We start from the raw sequence: 20,952 nt of genomic DNA, 5'->3' as shown, positions 1-20,952 counted from the left end.
TGTGACCCAGGGGCAGAGTATCAGCTTAGCATGCAGAAGCTCCCTGGTTCAGTCCTTGGCCTCTCAAGCTAGGGTTGGGAGAGAACCCTGCCTGAAACTCTGGAGACTTGCTGTCAGACATTGTAGACCAGCGACTGCCCATGTGTTCTGAAGACACCACAGTCTACAGTTCCTACTGGCCATGGTGGCTGGGGCTGATGGGCGTTGTAGTCCAACACCTCTGGAGGACACCATGTTGGCTACCCATGGTGTTGGTTGGCATCCATTTGTCTTGGGAGACAAGGGAGGTGTGTGCCTTTGGGGGTGAAATCAAACTGTTGGAAGGTCACAGCGTCTGCTGTGGCTGTAGAGACCAGAGGTCTGCAACCTAAGGCCCATGGGCTGGATATGAGGGGAATCTGTGGTTTTTTTCTCATGGCATGGGCACCCCTGCTGACATTTCCCCCCTGTTCCCTCACTGTGGCAGAACCTCCCCCTCCTCCAGGTGTAGCAAATCGCTGGCCAATCGCCTGCTAAGGTTTGAGACCCTGGCCAATGGGTGAGCAGCGGCTGAGCATGGCCAAGAGGAGGAAGGAGGAAGGGAGCTGGGCTGAGCTGGCCGACCGCATTTCCAGCAGCCAGCCCCTTGTGGGAGCAAGCTGTTTGCCCCCACTGCTTGTGCCACCACTGCTTCTGCCAAGTGCAGCTCCTGTGCCTGCCCTTGCGAGTGGCAGAGGCTGTTGTTGCCGTCGCTGGAGGAACGAGCAGCCCTAAAGCAGCCCTTTCAGGTTGCTCATTCTTCCTCCGCCACTGCTGCCACCAGCCTCTGCCTCTTGGCAGAACACTAGGTAGGCAGGGGGACAAGGAGGGACTGGGGGGAGGAGAGAGAACCCCCCCCTGTTGTGTGCGCGTGTGCACACACATGCACTCCAGCCCACCAGGAAGTTTGTGGTGAAGTGAACCAGCCCACCCCCCGAAAAGCTTGCCGACCCTGGTAGAGACTGATGTGGGAGAGATAGGTTTTGTTGCAGCTGGGACAGATGAAGCTGCAGATGCACCACAGCATTTCTTCTCTCTGCACTTCTCCTTGTGGTCATTCCTCCTCTGGGCACTGCTATGGATGCACAACCTGACTGCCTGTCTCCAGGCTCTGCAGTTGTGTGCAAGGGATTCCCACATGGTGGGGTTGATGTTGCCAGCCTTCATGTTATGTTTGCAGACATCTCTGTAACACAGAGTTGATCTGCCAACTGTCCTGGTGCCTGAAGCCAGCTCTCCTAAGGTCATGTCCTTGGGGATCCTGCCATATTCCATTCTGAGGACACGACCAAGCCAGTGTAGATGTCACTGAGACAGGAGTGCAAACATGCTGGGAATGTAGGAGAATGTGGGAGAGCACATCTTTGTATAGAGTGACAATACTTATCTAGAAGGACCATCTATAAGGCAGCTTCCTATGCTCCTATCTGGTTGGCCAATGGATCAGATGGACCTTTGGTCAGATCTTTTCTTCTGCAACTTTTTCCAAGAGGCCCAGCAAGGCTGACTCCAATGAGTACTATGGCAAGCCTTGCCTTTGTGAGATGTAGACGACACACACCAATGACACATTTGTGAATGGGATGTCTTCCTACACAGTCCATTTGCGTGTGCTCTTGAGACTTCACCCTGCAGCACCTCCTGCTCGGGTAAACGAGACAGTGGGGAGATGACCTCATATATCAGACACTCCAGCTATGTTTAAGTCAGATGTTAACATCTTATCAGAATTCTGGCTTCTTTTGGCACTGGCTCATGGAACCGTCTTCATGATAGAAAAATGCAAGCGTTACACAACGACACGGCTATTGAGAAACAGCAAACGGCCCCTGCATTCCCAGACGTGCTTCCCTGTGTCAGCTTCTTGCCTTTGTGACTTCACCATAATTGTTCAGTTAAGGCACACCAATAATACTTAGAAGCAACTGTGCAGACTGTGTTCTACTCCCTACTCCATGCACCTTCTCTGCCAACTGAAGCTGGGGAAGTTAACACCAAAGCAGAAGAGATTAGAACATTGGCCCCAGTTCTTAAATAGCCAGCTTTTCTTTTGAATGAATGGTATCTGCTACCAGTCAGTGGATTATGATTGTGTAGGCCAGGGATAGGGAACCTGTGGCCATCCAGCTGTTGTTGGACTCCAACCCCCATCAGCACAGCCAACAGTCAGAGATGATAGGCGTGTCGGAGCTTCCATACAACCAAGCTGTAATAGCTCTCCTCGTTATATCTTTGGAATCCATCGACCTCTGCTCCGACAGTGATTAACAACCTAAGATTTTAATGAGGCTTCAGGCATGCTCCCCATTACGCAGAGTACCCGGACAGCAGACAGAGCCAGGAAATATGTGCTACATTGCTACCTTTATTTCTATCTACGCAGGACAGAAAAGAATATGCATCTGTTCTCTGTGAGAGACAGTGAACAACAGGAACAAAGAAACAGGAAACCAGTAACTTCAACATCCGTCTCCCGTGAGACTTCCAGCAGTCTGGAATGTCAACAGAGTCTTGTGACTCCAAAAACTGCACAGTGGCATAACAGAAATCTAACAAGGAGTTGGAGAGCCAAAGGTTAGCCAGCCCTGATGTGGACTGCGGATGAATGGCTTTTACTCCTCTGAAGTTCAAGTGCAGCTGGGTCTTTTGGTCAGGAGGCAAGCTGAAGGTGTTCAGAGGAAGGCCCTGACAGCCTCCCTCAGTGACATCATGTCCAGATGAAGGGAAGGCGGGAAGACTGAGAACTTGACATCAACACATGGCAACAGATTAGCCCTGGTTTGCCAGGCCAAGAGGATTATGGTCTGTGGCCCAAATGCCTGTTATTCCTTTCACTAACCTGGTGAAACAGGAGGAAAGCCAGTGTCTGATCTGGGGGCTCCTGGTCTGAAAAAGTCCTACCATGTGTTTCATCAGGCCCTTTTCAGAGGTTATGGCAGTCTGAATTTGGATACCATCTGGAGGAACCCAGACCATGTGGGGCCTCTCCATGTGATGGGCTGCTTGTGCAATGCTGACTATGCCTATGAAACTTTGCATTGTTAAAATGGACCTGAATTGTATGGCTCTTGCTACACACGAAGAGCCAATTTAGCAGCTGCATGGTTTGATTTCCCGTAAGCAACCAGAACCCACCCCTAATATTGTATGAAGCTGGCCCAAAGTCCCTAATGTATGGAGCAGAAGACAATACAACATATACTCAGGCTGTGTACACAACGTGCATTTAAATCACATGTCTTCTCCCAAATAATCCTGGGGACTCTTAATTTGTTAGGGATGCTGGGAATTGTAGCTATGTAAGAGATAAACTATGGCAGACAGGATTATTTGGGGGAACTCATGTGCTTTAAATGTGCTTTAAATGTATGGTGTGTGCACAGCAGTAGAGAAAGGGCAAGTGTCCACATAGGCCACTGGTGTGGTTGCTGGTTATGTCCTTCCTGCTCTTTCCAGGCTGACAGTGGATAGCAATCACGTCACTGATGTCTCGTTACATAATCTGAGCCCCTTTTCTCAGCACAGATCCTTTAATTTTTTTCTCCTCTTCTTATCCCCTGTCCTCCACCCATCCAGCAGCCCTGCATACAAATGCTCTGGCTCCTTATCCCTGCCTTGAATCCACAAACAAATAAAAAAGCTGGAAAGCAAAGATGTAAACTAAACTGAGCAAACAGCTATTTGATGAAGATTATGAGGTCAGGTTCACTTGTTCCACCATCTGGTGTCTATTTACACCCTTTCCCTCAGCTCTTTTCTCTTTCAGGAGGGGAACAAAGAAGTTCGGCTGGCCCCAGAGTGAGAGAACAGCCACCTGGGTAAAGAAGCCCCTTGGGCTGGTGATGGAAGGGACATTTCACTAGGCTGGACTCTTGAGGAGTTGGATTCAAGACAGGTTGGCCCTGTTTTCTCAACTGAAGACAGATCTGTTGCACAGGCTTTGAGCTTCACCAAAGGCAGGCAGAATTCCTCTTGCTTTCCACAGGGGAAAGCCACTCTTTAGCACTCAGTTGGAGCAGACGGCAATAGGGTTTTCTGTGGATTGCCATTTGTTCCGATTTAGAGCTAAAGAGTGGGTTTTCCCTTGGGAAAGGAGCAGGGTGAGGGGAAAACAGCTTGGACCCGTGCTTAGAAAGCATGGGTCAAGCAGAAAACTGCTCAGCCCCCATGCTTTCTAGGCATAGGACAAGGGGCAGTGTAGACAAGCCCTAACTCTGTCTCCAGCAACTTCTCCAAAGCTGGTTATTAATGGTCATGACATCAGCCAGGTTGTCATTCTGCTTGCTAGTCTTGTTCCATGTATTCTTCATCTGTCTTGCTCCTTACCACTTCCCTGCCTGCCTGCTAGCTTCCCAACCTCTTTGCTGCATCCTTCTTCCCAACCCTTTTGAGCTGACTTTTCCAGATTCATAGACCTCCAGGTTGATCCTGCCAGGATTTAAGGAAGTTGCTCAGGCCTGCAGGCAAACATCTATGGGCTCATCCAAACTTTGATTTGTGTCATGATTTGTAAGCACAAGTCCGTGATTTCCAGGCACAGGTCTGAGTGGGGGTTTTGTTTTTTGGTCTCCTCAGGAAAACCTGCTGTTCACTGTTGAATCAGGACAAACGTCAATCAATTTTTCTGTGGATCAGTGTTTGTTCCAATTCAGTGGTAAACAGTGGCAGTGTTTGGCAGAACAACAACCAAACAAAAACAAGAAACCCTGCTCAGACCCGTGTCTGGAAAGCATGGACCTATGCTTACAAATCATGGCACAAATGGAAGTCTGGATGAGCCCTCTGTCTCTCTTCCCAAGCCACACACCCTTAAGTGTTTTTCCTGCCTAGAATGTATCGTCAAACTCTTGCTTCACTGGATGGAGGACATAGAGGGGTGTGTGAGTGTGCATAGACTTTGCTTCTGCCCCACCCACCACTGGCATGTGGGCCCAGGAAAGTTGCCCAGAAGGGAATATGGCTTTCGGGATGAGAAATATTGTGGGTAGGGAACCAATCTAGGCTACTATTGTCTGCTTCAACTGATGGAGTAGAGCTTTTAGCCACCACCTGCTACTTTTAGTTGGAGGTGCCAGAATTTGAACCTGGGACTTCCTACCTGCAAAGCGTATGTTTTACCGCTTTCCTTCCTCGGTTGTCCCTCAGCTTCCCATGCGTTCAAACAATTGCAGCTCTTCACTGAAACCACTTAAAAGATGATGGAGGCAAAGGAATTGCAGCTTCCTCAGGACCACCCAAAGAGTGTTTGAGCTGTGTTTGACCTCGAACTTTGGGTCAGAGTCTACTTTAAAATATCACCATTTGATTCTTTTAACAGAAATCCACTTGTAACAATAATAACCGAACTATTATAGTGACTCAGTTGCACCTGATTAACAATCTACAGTGCAGAGATTCTCCACAAAACATGACTCACTGAACTGTATTCATATCCTTGGCATTCACTTGGACCCCTGTGTAAAACAGAGTGGAAATAATCCACTTGGCACTTCTGTGTAGCTTAGAGCTTGCTGATGACTCTTGGTTGAAATATTCAGTTAAATATGTCTATTGTTTTGGTCCAGTCAGAGGGCAAATATTTAGCATGAATAAGGTGCCAGGTTCAGCCTCTGATAACTCCAATTAAAGAGTCTAAAGTAGCTAGGGAAGAAGCTGAGCTAGGAAACACTTTTGTTGGTGTGTACAGACATACATAATCAGAGGTGTCAGTCCTGGATAAAGCTGAGGAGGAAATGGGTTCTATTAATTTCCATCCTGCAGAACTGATTGGCTAGACTTTATGACACAACACACAATGGCCAGCTTTTGTGACATCATGGAGCTAGCATATGCTGACTGATTCGTTTTTCTGATGTCATGGAGCCATCTCTCCACACGCACGATTCTCTAGAGTAGTTTCTCAAGGAAGAAGAGAAAGGGGAAAGAAGAAATTGAACAAAACCTAGTAGGAGAAACCCAGTCGAGTCTACCCTTGATTGAAAACACAGGCTTGTGTTGGTACATGTCAAGCATGTTCAGTGTACACTTCCAAAGTGTGGCTGCGTCAACATATTTTCAAACCTATCTAAGCTCATTAGGGAGTCAGAACTGGCTGCAGCTCCATTGTGTGTACACTCAGAACCATTTCACAACTTACACAGTATCAAATCCAGGTTTGCCATCAGGTGCATGCTCAGTTGGGAACTGCAGCCAATCTTGGCTCCCCACTGAGTGCATTGTGCTACACATTGCATTTTTGGAGTGTACAACAAATGCATTGTAAGCGCACAAATAAGAAAAGCAAAGGGAGAAGAATCAGCTCCAAGGAGGAAGAATCAACGCTCCGCTGGTGCCTTGCGGTGGAGACACTATCAGGTCAGATTGTGTCTGAGGGAAGGCCTGACCACAGTAGCTGGCCACACAGAACAGACTCAAGAGGCACCGTCCGGGAGCTAGTGGTGCAAAGCTAATAAGAGTCAGCTTGTTGGGAATCATTTGCCTTGGGGAAAGGGGAGTGAAGCCGGCAGCCTGTGCTGTTTACCAGACTATCAGCAGAATTCCTGGTAGTTTCTGCAAGGGCCTTGGCTCCCATCTCAAATATAGCACCTCCGTTGGCGGTTTAAAGTGCGAGCCAGGAATTTCCTTGCGCAAAGCCAAGTGGCAGTCAAAGGATGCTGCAGGCAGTGTTTGGGCATTGGATAGCTGGAGAGGGGCTGAATCACCCCACTCCTTGGCTTCCTCCTTCCCTTCTCCCCCATTGGGACTGCACCCACATTTCATTTCCCCAAGATCTTTCTCCACCTCTTTGTCTTGCCTCTTAAAACAAATCCCTTCTCCCTTTCTCTCCTGCATTCTTTCACCTTCTCATTTCATCTTTACAACTTTGATCATTTCAGACCTGCACTGAGGGGCTGTAGCTTTGCATGCAAAAGGTCCCAGGTTCAGTCCTTGGCTTCTTCAGGTAGGACGGGGACAGAGACTCCTTGTCTTAAGTCCTGGAGCGCCACTGCTAGTCAGTGTAGACCAGGGATAGTCAACCTTTTTATACCTTCCGCCCACTAATGCATCTTTCTGGATGGTAAAAATTCCTTACTGCCCACCAGTGCTCAATGGAAGGAGGATTCAGCTTGTGCCCTAGAACCCCCTGCTGCCCACCTAGAATCCTGAAACGCCCACTAGTGGGTGGTAGGGACCAGGTCGACAACCCCTGGTGTAGATAGTGCTGAGTTAGATGGACCACTGGTCTTACATGGTATAAGATAGATTTCCATTGTCGTGAGTTTGGGCTGTAGATTAGGCTGTACAATGCCCAAGTTCCTTCTAATTCCTGGATCCTGCAAAGGTTAAAATCAAAAGGGTTTAAATCATTATTGAAGGAGCCAGGCAAAGGCCATGATGACCCCTGTGTGTGAGTTGCTAGCATAAGAAAGCTAGAAAGCTTCTGGGTGGGCCCTTTCCCTCTCTTGGCTGGTAGTGAGAAGGTCAATAGCCAGTGTGTGTGAGAGAGCTGGGCTCTAAGCAGGCTGCAGGCAGAAGCCTGAGAAGGAGAGTAATACTTGATTTCTGCTTGAAGCCAAGGCTGTAGCTATGGAAGAAGCAATACTGAACCTTCTAGGGTGTTGATGCTGTGAGCCCCTCCATCTTTGGCTCAGGTTGTATATATGTGTAAATAAGCCATTTACCCTAAGTCTCCACTGTCCCTTATTCCAAGGAAGCTGAACCCTGGGCAAGTGCCTGGAAGCACTGGATCAGCTTTCCATGACAAGTTACTAGGAAGAAAGAAGTGGAGGGAGAAAAGGTAAGATTTAGCAAGGTCCAAAGTCACACTCTTTGATATGTTCAAAGTTCAATTGCAGGAAAGTAATGGATTTCTAGGAGCATTTGCTGCATTTAGTTTTGATAATTGGTCTTTTTTTGTAATTTTGTTTTTATTTGGTATCACAGTGCTTTAAATGTATGCCATGATTGTGGCCAATGCCCAGCTGTAATCCAAACAACAACCCTGTAGAATATGTCAGCATTGTTATCTCTCAGGTTGCAGATTAGGGCAAGGGGAGTAAGACCAAGGGAGAGTGGCCTGCCTGCAATCACTGAGTAAGTATTTTTAAGTTAATAGCTGAACAAAAACTTTGTTGTTGTTTAGTCATTTAGTCGTGTCCGACTCTTCGTGACCCCATGGACCAGAGCACGCTAGGCACTCCTGTCTTCTACTGCCTCCCGCAGTTTGGACAGACTCATGTTTGTAGCTTCGAGAACACTGTCCAACCATCTCGTCCTCTGTCGTCCCCTTCTCCTTGTGCCTCCATCTTTCCCAACATCAGGGTCTTTTCCAGGGAGTCTTCTCTTCTCTTCTCTTGGGGTGGCCAAAGTATTGGAGCCTCAGCTTCACGATCTGTCCTTCCAGTGAGCACTCAGGGCTAATTTCCTTAAGAATGGATGCGTTTGATCTTCTTGCAGTCCATGGGACTCTCAAGAGTCTCCTCCAGCACCATAATTCAAAAGCATCAATTCTTCGGCGATCAGCCTTCTTTATGGTCCAGCTCTCACTTCCATACATCACTAGAACAAAAACTTAATTGATTCTAGTTACAGATAGGTAGCCGTGTTGGTCTGCCATAGTCAAAACAAAAAAAATTCCTTAAAGACCAACTAAGTTAGTTCTTGGTATGAGCTTTCGTGTGCATGCACACTTCTTCAGATTCTTAATTGATTCTAATTTGCTTCAGTAGTCTCATATAAATCTTCTTTTCTGTGTGTCACTTTGAGACTTTGTTTGTGGGGGAGGAAAGCAATCAAATAATTAAATTTAACACCTGCCCTTCACCATGGCTTTTAGCAATTTAAAATTTAGAATTAAAAACAGTTAAAACAGGTGACAGGTATAGGGTGGGTCCTTAAAACACGTCTCAGGTGTCAAACAACAGTATGGATTGAGTCCTCATTCCATCTTGTAGTATTTCGGCTCAAACATAGACCTCCTCACAAGCCAATTCCCCACTTGTGGGAGGAAAGTGGCATCCCTCCCTATGGCTGCTTTTCCATTTCCGGTGTCTGTCCCTTGCGATTGGATTTCATTTTTTTAAAAAAAGTGTTCGGAGAATGTTACGTGTTTTCCTTCTGCAATGCCTGAGCTTGGCCCAGAGTCCTAGAAGGGAATTTAAAGCTATCTTATTACAGCAGGAATAAAGGGAGGCACAAAATGGGAAGCATATCTTGGCAAAAATCTCCCGCTGAGCAGGCGAGAGGAGGACCAGTTCCAAAACTTTTTGCTGCAACGATGGTTCCCTGGTTCCTCAAAAAATCTTGCTGGAAATCACCAGTGAGTCTTTAGAAACTGGGGCATACCTGTCCATCATTCTCCCTGACCTAAATCCGGACTCTACGCTTATTTGCCTATCTGCATTGTATGCAACATGGTCCAGTGGACCTTTGCCATATCCCGTGAGCCACATACAGAAGCTGCTCCCCATAACTCATTTGGGGATTCTGTCCTGACCCTCCACTTAGGCATCCTTCCTTTAGATCATGTTTCCTGCCACAAGCAGAATCCTGGAGTCCCTGACTCTGTCCATTTAAAATATGTAGACCAGCTATTTGTAAGCTGGATGCCATCCAGTTGCTAGTATGGTGTAAAAAAGTACAACCCTCTTCCCCACAGGGCGGCTGCCTGATTTATCTCTGCACTATCCATTGCTTGGGATTTGCCTCCTGCCATTTGTTGGGAGCGGGCAATTCTGTCCCACTGGGAGGAGACTGGTGTATTCAGTCACTCGAAACAATATTAGGTAGCCCCAGATGGGGCTGTGTGCTGTGTGTGTATATGCAGGAGTCAGGCACCGAACTGTGTCTGCACAGTGTGTTTGCACAGTGTTTGCACAGTGCAAAAGGAAGTCTGGATGAGCCCTTACTCATATGCCGTTTTGGGGTGAGAACGAGGCATGCATCATTAGACCTTATGCAGCACCTTGATGCATCAAATCAAAGGTCTGTCTACATCCAGCATCTTTTCCCCACAATGGCCAACCAGATGTCGCTGGGAAACCCACAAGTAAAAACGGAAAGCAGTATCCCCACTTACAACAACTGGTTTACCCCTTGGGGCTGACTAGAGCTGCCAGAATCACCTTCTATGAATTTGTCTGATCACTTTTTCAAACTAATGGATGGCAGGGAGTTCCATAATTGTGTTTAGTTGGACGTACCTCCTCATTGAACGTATCTCTTCCACCTATCAATCTCACTGGGTGATTCTGAGTTCTGGTGTTATGGCAGAATGAGAAAAAGCTCTCTAATGCACATGCATAATTCTACTAGATTGATTACATCACCTGCTTCTTACCTTTCTTTTTCTGAACTAAAATGTCCCAATTACTGTAGCCTCTCCACATAGGCCAGACACTGCAGCCCCCTTGATAATCTCAGTTCCCCCTTTCCTGCCCCCTTTTTGAGTATCCTTTTTGGGAGGTTCAATTTTTATGGGAGTTGGGGGAAGGAGTGTGTGTCCTCCATCAAAGTCTTAGGAAACACTGACACACTGGGGACATTTCACAATGAATTCTGAAGCAACGTCACCTGTTTCTTTTCAGCGTGGGACATGAGCAATTGTTTGACAACCTGATAACCATAATACTATTCCAGGGCTGGCCTGCTTTCCTCCCAGCCCTTGGAAGCCACTCACGCTGGGTCCTCAGCCATCGCCTCCAGAATAACAATGTTCACTTGTGTGGCGCGTTTTTCATACCAGAGTGCTTCATAATCAGCAGTTGTTTTGCCAATGTTTGCTCTAGAGGAGGACTGTGGCAGCTGTTTAGCATTACATAGAAGGTAGAGGAGGAAGTGGAGAAGAATCCTGCAGTCCACTGTGTGTGTGTGTGTTGCAGACTTGGAAAGAGCCCTACAGCTTTTGTGTGGAGATACGTTTCAGAATCTGCATATTAACTCCTCAGGCTTATGGCTCCAAGCAGATACCAAACACAGTTCAAGCTGCTTTGCATGAGAGCAAACATCTAGTCAGGTGCTTTGGAAGAGAGAAGGGCAAATACCTAAATCAGAATTGCAGAACTTGAGGCCTAGGGGCAAAATGGGACTCTCCTCAGGTCACACTCTCTTCCCCTGTTTCTTCCTTCCGTTTCCTTCCTGGAGTGTTTCTGCCGCTGTCCTTGAACTCTGATGATGCCTCTTTCTTACCAGACTGGGACAGAGAGGGCTGTGTGTAGAAAGCAGCCTACTGCACAAAGGTGAAATGTATATTCATTGTTCCGCCCACTCCTGGAACCTTGATGATGGCAGAAGGTTGCCCAGGAGGGAGTGGTTCGGAAAAGGTTCCCCACCCCTGACCAAATGGAACTAGACCCTCATTTTGCTTATCCTTTGGGTTTCTTCCAGGGATGTAGTCAGACTCCAGATGCGGCCTGAGCTGAGCCTTGCAGATTGTGCCCCTCCGCATTATCTGTCTAAGCAGCTTGACCCCTCTGGGAGCCACATGTCAGTGGTGGGCAGGGCCAGAAGTCAAAGTGGGGGCAATGACAAACATACATTTTCCCTTTGTGCAATGGATTATTGGGTCCTCTCTGAGTGTAGCTGGCATATGACTCAGGGGACAGAGCAGCCTAGGCAGAGCAGCCTAGGCAACGAAGAGCAGGGGACAGAGCAGCCTAGGCAACGAAACCGAGCAGGAAGACTCCATATTGTTCGCTCTATAAGACGCACCAGACCATAAGACGCACCTAGTTTTTGGAGGAGGAAAACAAGAAAAAAAATATTCTGAATCTCAGAAGCCAGAACAGCAAGAGGGATCACTGTGCAGCGAAAGCAGCGATCCCTCTTCCTGTTCTGGCTTCTGGGATAGCTGCACAGCCTGCATTCGCTCCATAGGACGCACACACATTTCCCCTTACTTTTTAGGAGGGAAAAAGTGAGTCTTATAGAGCAAAAAATACAGTATCTTGTGATGGTTGTTTGGGAGGTAAAACAGAAGCCACTCCCTCTTTGTCCATCTGTGTGAATCTGAGCTATTTCGGGGGCCTCCTCTACCACAATTAATGTCGGAAAACAATTTGCAAAGGACGCGCCTGACCTTTTAATGTTTAGTGATGAAAATGCGGCTGCAAGGATTGTAAGGAAGCCAAGTAAACATGGATCCTTCTGACTCAATGTTTCTGCGACATGTGTGTACCTTTTCAGGCAGACCAGACCGACACACACATATTTCCCCTCCATCTAACCCCACCACCAGTGCCTTCAGAAACAGCTGTGGGCAAGTGATATACATGGATGCTTTTGTTTGGTTAGTCTTCCACAGGAGATTGGAATGATGTACTGCTGCTAATATAGGCCTCCTGAAATGTGAGGAAGATGGCAAAAGGCTTTCATTGAACACTATAGACTAGGGGAAGCCAACGTGGAGCCCTTCAGATGTTTGCTGCATTTCAGCTCCCATCATCCCTGACCACTGGCCAAGACGGCTGGGGCTGGTGAGCGATAGAGCCCAACATCTGAAGGGCACAGCATTGGCTATCCCTGCTTAGCTTTAAATGTGCTTAGCTATCATGGATTCCCTTCATGGAAGTCTGGAAAATATATCCCTGTAGCTGTTGTAGGCTAGCCCTCCACAACCTGATGGGGATCTACACAGCTTTGCTTTCTCAGCTGTTATGACTTCTCCACAAAGCAGTCTTGGAAATTGTAGTTTGAGAGAGAGAGATAAGCCTTCTCCATTTGACATCTGTAGCCTGGAACAGCCTTCCCTGACCTGATGCGTTCCAGATGCCACCCAGCAGCGGCTGATGAGAGTAATAGTCCCAGGCATCTGGAGAGCATCAGGCCCTGCAGACCTGCACTCCATAGGTCAGCCGCTTAGCACAGTATTTGAGTGTCAGTTGGGTGGTAGAGGGAGCAAGACTGGGGGCAGGTACCCAGCACCTGTTGCAAATGCCTAACCAATCCACACTATAAAGTTAAAGCACATCCAGTGCAGGGGTGTAGGAAGGGGGGTGCAGTACGCCCCAGGTGCCACCCTGATGAGGGGTGACAAAAGGGCCGGCGGCACTCACCACGGGGCCTGCAGCGCGCATGAGCCACGTGTCTTGGCACCTGCAGGCTCCGCACTGTCTGCTGGCTGCCTCCCCCTGTTAGGTACTGAAGTTCTCACCCTGGGCTAGCAGGGGATACTGTAGATAGTTTTCACTCAAGTCCACATATGCAAATAAGGGATTGAAAGTGACGTTCAGTGATTGGATAGTTACAGAAAGTTGTTACAGTTGCGTTGTAGTGGAGCTGTATATAAGCAGGCTGGCTGAACCCTTCAGTTCAGTTCTGGCCTGTGAATAAATAAGAGCTGTTTGAAGAATCGCTGTGTCGTCTGATATGTTCACCCACAACTTAACACCCCCCATCTGTAACCCTACGGCATGCCCAGTCCCTCCCTAAGGGCACCCACGCTCTGTGCCGTCCCTATGGATGCTGCGCGGCACCCATAGGGACAGGTCATGTGGTGCCCATAGGGAAGGTACAGGCCATGCTGTCCCTATGGGCAGTTCGCCCGGCTCCTATGGATGGTTCTCACCACCCCTGGGCACGCCGCCCCAGGTGCCCAAGATCCAGTGCACATTTAAAACACATGACTTTCCTCCAAAGAATCCTGGGAGCTTCTAACCTCACAGGACTACAATTCCCAGCACCCTTAACAAACTACAGTTCCCAGGGTTCATTGGGGGAAGTCATGTGTTTTAAATGTGTGACTTTAAGTGTGTGATGCGGATCTGCCCCAAGGCTGTCTCTAACATCATCCCAAGTCTTTAAGGTCCAACAGGTGGAAACACACCTGAGCAAGATCCAAAATTCCCAGTGTGCAGAGGATTCCTATGACTATGTATGGACTGTGAAGGACTGTAAGGGTGGGGGGAGCTTCCAGATGGACATACTGTTCCCATTTGTTGCTTTGAGATCAGAATCCCAGGCTAGGAATACTGTGAAGCACATGGGTTTGGCCACTGCTTGGATGTGCGGCTGCATGGGACGTGAGGTATGCTGCTCTGAAAGGCAATCATAGCTGTCAACGTTTCCCTTTTTATAAGGGAAATTCCCTTATTCCGAATAGGATTCCTCACAAGAGAAGGGAAAAGTTGACAGCTATGAAGGCAATACTGTTAAGAAATTTAAGAAATCAGCACACTTGTGCCCAGCCCTGCTCAGGGATTCTAAGAAACAAAACCAAAACCAAAAACAAGTGCAGCTTTGAAACCAGAAGTTTAAATCAGTGCAGCTTTGAAAGGTTCAGCCCGCCATCTTGATTCAAAATGGCAAACAATTGTACCCAAACAGAGACAAAAACCTGATGCTTGTTTTCCCCAGTCATCATCCAAATATGGTTACAATATCTTAAGAAGTGTCTAAAGGCATAGCAAACAGACAAACAACTATCCAAAATAAATCACTTCTAGGGAAAAACAACAATTGTCGCTCAATGTCTTCCTATTTTGGGAAATCCATTGTATTTCTTTACTACTGTACAGATTTACGATTCATATTTTACCCAGTTTAGACATTCTACTGCTGTTGGCGAGATTCCCAGATCCGCATGACGTCTGGATATAAGGGGGTTATTAGTATTACAGAGGTTTGGCACTGTAGCAGGGAGTCTATCGTCTGAGCCAGAGTTCAGCCTAGTGAGATGTCTACTGAAGTATTATGTATTCGTATAGCACCATCCAACGTCTACCATTTTTCAAAGCGACATGGCAATTTTATATATTTATTTACTTACTTACTTTGCAAAATTAATATACCGCTTTCGTTTGTCACGAAACCTCCCAGCAGTTGACAAAAAATATTAAAATAAACAATGAAAGCGGATAAAATAAGTAAAACGTAAAAAAATTAAACCAGCAGTTAACTAAAAACTGATTAAAAGCACAGCAACATATACACATCTCGATAGGCCTAATAAAAATGTGTTAAGCAGGCACACAAACAAAGGAAAAATAGTAGAAGTGTCTGCCTGATATCGATAGGCAAGGAGTTCCAAAGTGCAAGTTATGGCAAGCTAAAGGAAGAATTTCTGAAATGTTTGGAATGGGTATTGTGCGTAAGACTGCCAGTTCTACAGATTGAAACTGTCGAGTGGGCACACAGGGGGTAAAGCGATTACAAGTAATAATAATAATAATAATAATAATAATAATAATAATAATATAGGTCCCTACCCTTAAGGATCCTGCAATTTTAACTCCAGTAATGGAGGACACAGCAGAGGGAAAAGGATGGGAGAAAGTGAAGAAGCAAGAGCAGCAGGACGACTGAAGAAAATGCAGTTCTGTGTACATAGCCTTCTTCGCAATTGGGGATAAGGATTAAAGGGTTAAGCCAAAGGCTTGAAATAAATCCTTTCTATAGGGAGATGATGGATGTAATTGACTCAGCTCTAGTCTTTCTCCAGACAAAGGACTAGAGTGTTATTTTTATCCCCACAGAATTGAAATCGTTTTGAAAAAGTGATAGCTGCTTGTGTCATATGTACAGCCGTGCGGTTTTCACCTCAGGTAAATAGAGCTGGAAAGTTTTTTTCATTGTTTAAAAAAATCTGCAAAATCTGTTTGATCGAGAGCAAAAGTAGGATAAAGGAAAGTTACACTTGTACGTATGCCGTGTGTGTGTGTGGACACCATAGGAAGCAAAGTCTCTAACTGTTACAAACTTTTCTCTCTTCCTGCCCTAAGAGCCGAGGTTTCCTTGGTTCAGCAGTTCCATGTCATTTCTGCCAGCTGTTCACTGAGCACACATTCAGATTTGTTTGTTGGAAGGGTATATCGACCTGTGCCAAGCAACTATTATCCCTCGCTTTCTAAGGGTGCGTTTCCCAATCATTTCCCTCATCACAAAACGTCTGATTTGAGTGGGGAGGATAGTTTGTTGCACAGAGCAATAACCAGCTTTATTTGTGCAATCTGAGTTTGCTGGCATGTGGTTGAATCCCACCCCAAAAGAGCAAAACTCTGGAAGAGACCAAAGTGCGATTCCACATGCACCCTGCCTATCATGGAAATGTTTCATACATCTTACTGGGTAATAAATATTCACATTTAACATTTCTGAAGTTCCACCTGCTATGTGCTGAAAGAAGGAGATCTCCCGAATAAACCTGACTTGTACTGAGCCCATTCCTGCTATTAGCACCTCAGATAAAATACTGTAACTTCCCCACTAGAAATGCAAGGACTGACGATGAACATGGCCCCCCACAAATACTCTGTTAACAGAACCTTTTGTAATGGCCCATGCACCTCTGTTCCCCTCTCCTTTTAAGAGAATGTCCTTCATATAATTTCTGCTTAATTTCACCACTGTGAAAGCCGCTGTCCTAGCAGAAGTTAGGATTTTCCTTGCACACAAGTTCCAGGATAGAAGCTTCCCTTTTAGAGCTAACAAAGCTGAGTAAGACTTTCACACGGTGAACATAAATTTACTGATGTAAAGGGTACTTGTGAAATCTGTGGGTCTCGTGGTTCAAGTGGTTCTCTTCAACCACGGCTTGGGGTGGGGGTGGGGATGCAGCCCAAGAGAGAGGGCAGCTCCCATCAAAACATGACTTCTAGAACTTTTACTAATCTTATGTGGCTACTAATAGAAGACTGTGCCTCTTCCCCTTCTCCTACTAAACAAAGCCCCAACTCCCCCCCCTATTAGTCTCCAAAAGGTAGTATCAGGTACCAAATTAGTATACCAAAGAGGCAGACCTTACAATAATGAGGAACACAGATTAGCTTAATGGCTGTAATATCAAATTGCTTTACAGTTCTCATGTCATCAGCTGAGCATAGGCAAAATATGCTGTGCTTGTTTCCCACAATATATTTTTTTAAAAAACCCCCAAAATACGTAGTTCAATTTTACCTCTCTCTGGGCAAAATTATGCTTTGAAAAATATTTTTTCAAGCTTTCAAGTTCTGCAGCGCACTTTACCAGGTACAAAGAAAACAATGAGTTAAAATACAGACGTTTCATCTCCACCAGACAAGGTGCAACTACATGTTACTGCAGACTCAGGCAGCTGCCAGAAATGTCATCTGGGTGTCGAGTTCCCTACCCCAAACCCATAACATCTAGGAACATCCATGAACATGACTTCATCACACTGTGCAATATTCGGTGATGTGAAGCTGGGGCGGGGAAATGCAGAACGTGATGACATCACATTGCGAGGGATGTGTTAATTTTGTGTTATGGGTGTGGGGCGGTGAGCAGGGGATAACTCTACCCAGAGATGCTGTTTAGCGGAAGTTCCTTGTTAACAAGTCTGCCCTTCTTTAGCAGTCTCAAAGAAGTGTGTTGTCCCACAACGACCCCGTGCACACCCCAGCATGGAGCATCATTCCCCCAGATGTTTTCCACTATGATCATTTTTGCTACCATGTGCCTTAAAGTGTTCACAGTGCTTCACAAGTGTTCTTCCCAGTAAGTAGCCCTGCAAAGTGGATCAGAATTATTATGGCCCTTACCCCATAAAATTACAGACAGGAGGCTGAAAGACAGCAATGAACAAACCACACATTTAAAGCACATCATGCACACACCGCAAGAATTCTGGGAAGGGTAGTTTGCTGGGGATTGTAGCTGTGTGGGGTGAACTACAGTTCTCAAGATTCTTAGGGTATGTGTGTGCTTTAAATGTGCTTTGTATGTGTTGTGTGAACGCAACCAGAATTTAATGTGCATCAAATGTATGGTGTCTACGCAGCCAGAAGTTGAAGGCAAGCGAGATTTGGAGAAGTACTGCTCAAGGTTCATGCTTTTACCATAACCTGCCCCTGACTGCATCACCCCAGATCTACCACCCCACCCACAGCTCGAAGATTCCCACTTAAGATTCCATGCATATTGGCATGCACCGCCCAACCTGCACCTGCTCTGAGCATCTAAAAGGAAGAGAAGGAGAGTTGAAGTGCTGCTTACCGTCAGGTCTTCCCCATAGAACTGGAGCATGGAGGCATCAGCCACCAGCAGGGTCTCCACATAGCGGGCTTCTGAGATGAACCTCTTGGTTCTGCTGGTGCTGTTGGACTCTGCTACCTGGGATTCCTCTTCTGGGATGTCCTCTCCAGCTTCTTTTGCCCACCCCCTCTTCTGGAGCTGGTGGGCCTGCAGCAGAGGATCTCCATTCTCATGACCTTGTGGGTGGATGACATATTTGTCTCCATCCACCAAGAAGGAGCCACGGATGCCCTGGCACAGGCTGACAGCCACCAGGGAGTCTGGCTGGGAGTTCACAGTCCCCGAGTAGAAGCAGCTCCGGAGCCCCACGTCCTCCTTAGCAAGGAGCTCCTTCTTACCCACGTGCTGGATCTTCAGCCCAGGTGCCAAGAAGCTGGCATCTGGCTCCAACTGCAGGACAAACTCCTTCCTGAAGGCACGGATGGAGAAGGAAACCTGCCCTTCGCTTCCCGGAGGGACCATCCAGACTGGCACCACCCCCTGGGAATCGCTGTCCTGGGTGGGCAGTGCCCAGGCATTGCCCAGCAGTCGCAAGACCAGCAGCAGAGGGAAGAAGAGCGTGCGGGCAGCGGCCAGCCTGCCAGCCGAGGGCTGCGGTGCTTGCAGAGAAAGGGGCATTGATGCTATCAGGGAGCCAGTGACGGGATGGGAAGAGCAGGCTCGGTTGAAGAAACAGCAAGGTCCCCAGCTGTGTATGCTGCAAATTGGGAAGCCGCGATCCCCAGGGGAAAACTTGTGGCTTGAAATTGATAGGAGAGAGTGAACGAATTTGGGGTTTTAATGCCAGGTTTAGTCAGCAACAACTTGCCCAGCGTAGAGGGGGCGGGCGGGAAAATCCTTTTTCTCCCCAAAGGCTGGTTTGTGGGGTTCCTTCTGTTAATAGCTTCCAAAGGAGCTCTTGCACCTTTCCGGGCAAAAGATGCAGTAGCAAAGCGGGCTGTCCACTTGGAAAAAAGTGTGTCGAGTTGAGAGAGGCTTGGGCTGGGTGGGTGTTGGAATCCTGATTTCTCTCTTTCTCTCTGCCTCTCTGAGTTTCCCTCCCTTCCCTTCCTAAGAAGCTCTCTAGCTCTCTCCCTAGGCTGCTGCGCTCTCTCCCTGGGCTGCTTCTCCCCAAGCCTTTGAAGCACCAAATCTGGCTGCAGAGTCCTCGGTATTTATACTTTTCTTCCCCCCTTGCTTTGACATAAGAGGTTTATTTCTGATCTCTCTCACTATTCCACATTCTCCCCTGAGACCTAGAGAGCAGCAGGAGGAGGAGGAATGAAAAGGGGGGGGAGGGGAGGTTTTTGGATAGAACTTGAAGCCAATCAGGAGCTAGGAGGACACGCCTCTCTTGTTTAAGTGTCAACTCAAACACCCCCCCCCCCGTTCTTATTCTCTTTGTGTTAACTCTTTCCAGGACTTTGATCACCCTTTGGCAATCAGACATTCTTCTTAAAATTTACTTTTAAAAGGCTGCATTCCAAGAGATTGGTCATCATTTGCATTAATTCTGCACTGTACGGCGTAAAAGAAGAAGAAGAGGACTTTCACTTGTTCCTTCCTTTTTTAGGGGCTCTTGGGGAGGGGGAATAAGTCTGCCATGGGGAAAAGTTCCAAATCCTAAAGAGATAAAACTCCATTTTATCAGATGCTAGCATACATCCGGGTCCTCCCAAAGGATATCTTCATCATCCCTAAAGGAGCTGCTGCTACCTAAAATCAGGAATCTTATCATTGTGCCAGGGAGTTGGGCGTTTCATCTGAGAATGTTCTTCAGAGGATACAGAACAAAGCATAGGGAGGTTTCCTAATTGAAAGCATTAACAGGGCCATTTGGAAGATTAGAAAAGCAATGCATTCAGTTCTTCCACACAAGTATAGCTGGTCATGTTTTCTTTCCTTTTTTTAAAAAAGGAATGTTTTAATCAGAATTCAGCTCTGTCCCCCTTCTCCAAATACGTGATAAACTTGGAAAGGAAAAATAAAAATAAAAGGAAACATAGAGACTGGATTTTGTGCTTATTTGGTTTTTTAAAAACAAAAAACAAGCACCCCAAACATAAACCATTTTTTGTCTCATGACTGTCTTTATTTACAACATGTCTTTTATTACTCACAAACCACCCACTGCACAAAAGTCTCCGTTTTTAATTCCGGTGTATTGTTGATGTAGCTGCTAGATACGCTTTATTTTAAGGAGCCTCGCTTCCTGTATACATCATGACACTGCAGAACACCAAGAGTGGCCTTTCATTTCATTCAGTGGACTTTTGCTTCTCTACATAGCTCTCCACATTCCAAACACTTCAGCTCTGGGCAGAATGAAATAGTCGTGTGTATAATCATCCATCCCTTCATTTCATTTTAGTAAATATTCTTCAACCCCCCCCCCCCCCAAAAAAAAACTTTCTGAACTTCCCCATGCATAGGCCCCTCAAGGCAGTTTACAATGAACTTGTTTATAAAAATCGCATAAAACAAGCTTTCTAAACTATCCTCTAATTAATGAGCAGCAACAACAAAGAAAGTTCAAGAATTAGCACCTTAGCCAAGTACAGGGTTCTTTTAAAAGCCAATATTGATGGGGCCGTGCCTATTATTCCCTAGGGGAGAGAAGTCTAATGATGTGGGGCCATCACTAAAAAGTCCCTGTCTGTGATAACTGTCAATATAATAGATCATGACAGCAGCACAAACAGAGAACAAGGGCCTCTGAGGCCCAGCTTAAACTGGGCAGGCTTATATGTATGGATGCAGACTGTTTGGAAACATTTGAGCTGGTATCTCTTCTTAACTGTAGAGGACATATGATGCATTACACTCACCATGATTGGTCTAGATTCTGGAAATCCCATTGTGCTTGACCAAAAGGAACCGATTGATAATGGAGAAAAATCTTTGAATAAGGAACAGCTAATTGTGGGGAAAGGAGAAATCTTTTTAAAAGGTCCATATGCCATGCACACTGGAAGTAACTTCCACAAT

At 46.6% G+C, this 20,952-nt stretch overlaps 1 protein-coding gene across 1 annotated transcript in view; it reads right to left on the bottom strand.

The window, feature by feature from the left end:
- The window catches only part of ADAMTS8 (ADAM metallopeptidase with thrombospondin type 1 motif 8), a 34,291-nt gene extending 15,171 nt beyond the window's left edge, over nt 1–19,120 (bottom strand). The window contains exon 1 of the mRNA XM_083714450.1: nt 17,947–19,120. Within this exon, the coding sequence (XP_083570576.1) occupies nt 17,947–18,603 (657 nt within the window). The 5' untranslated portion in view covers nt 18,604–19,120. The remainder of the gene's footprint in view (nt 1–17,946) is intronic.
- Between the last annotated feature and the right edge of the window lie 1,832 nt (nt 19,121–20,952).

This window comes from Podarcis gaigeae, assembly GCF_964106915.1.
Source record: "Podarcis gaigeae genome assembly, chromosome: 15".
NCBI lineage: Eukaryota > Metazoa > Chordata > Lepidosauria > Squamata > Lacertidae > Podarcis > Podarcis gaigeae.
This window is presented reverse-complemented; position numbering and strand designations above follow the sequence as displayed.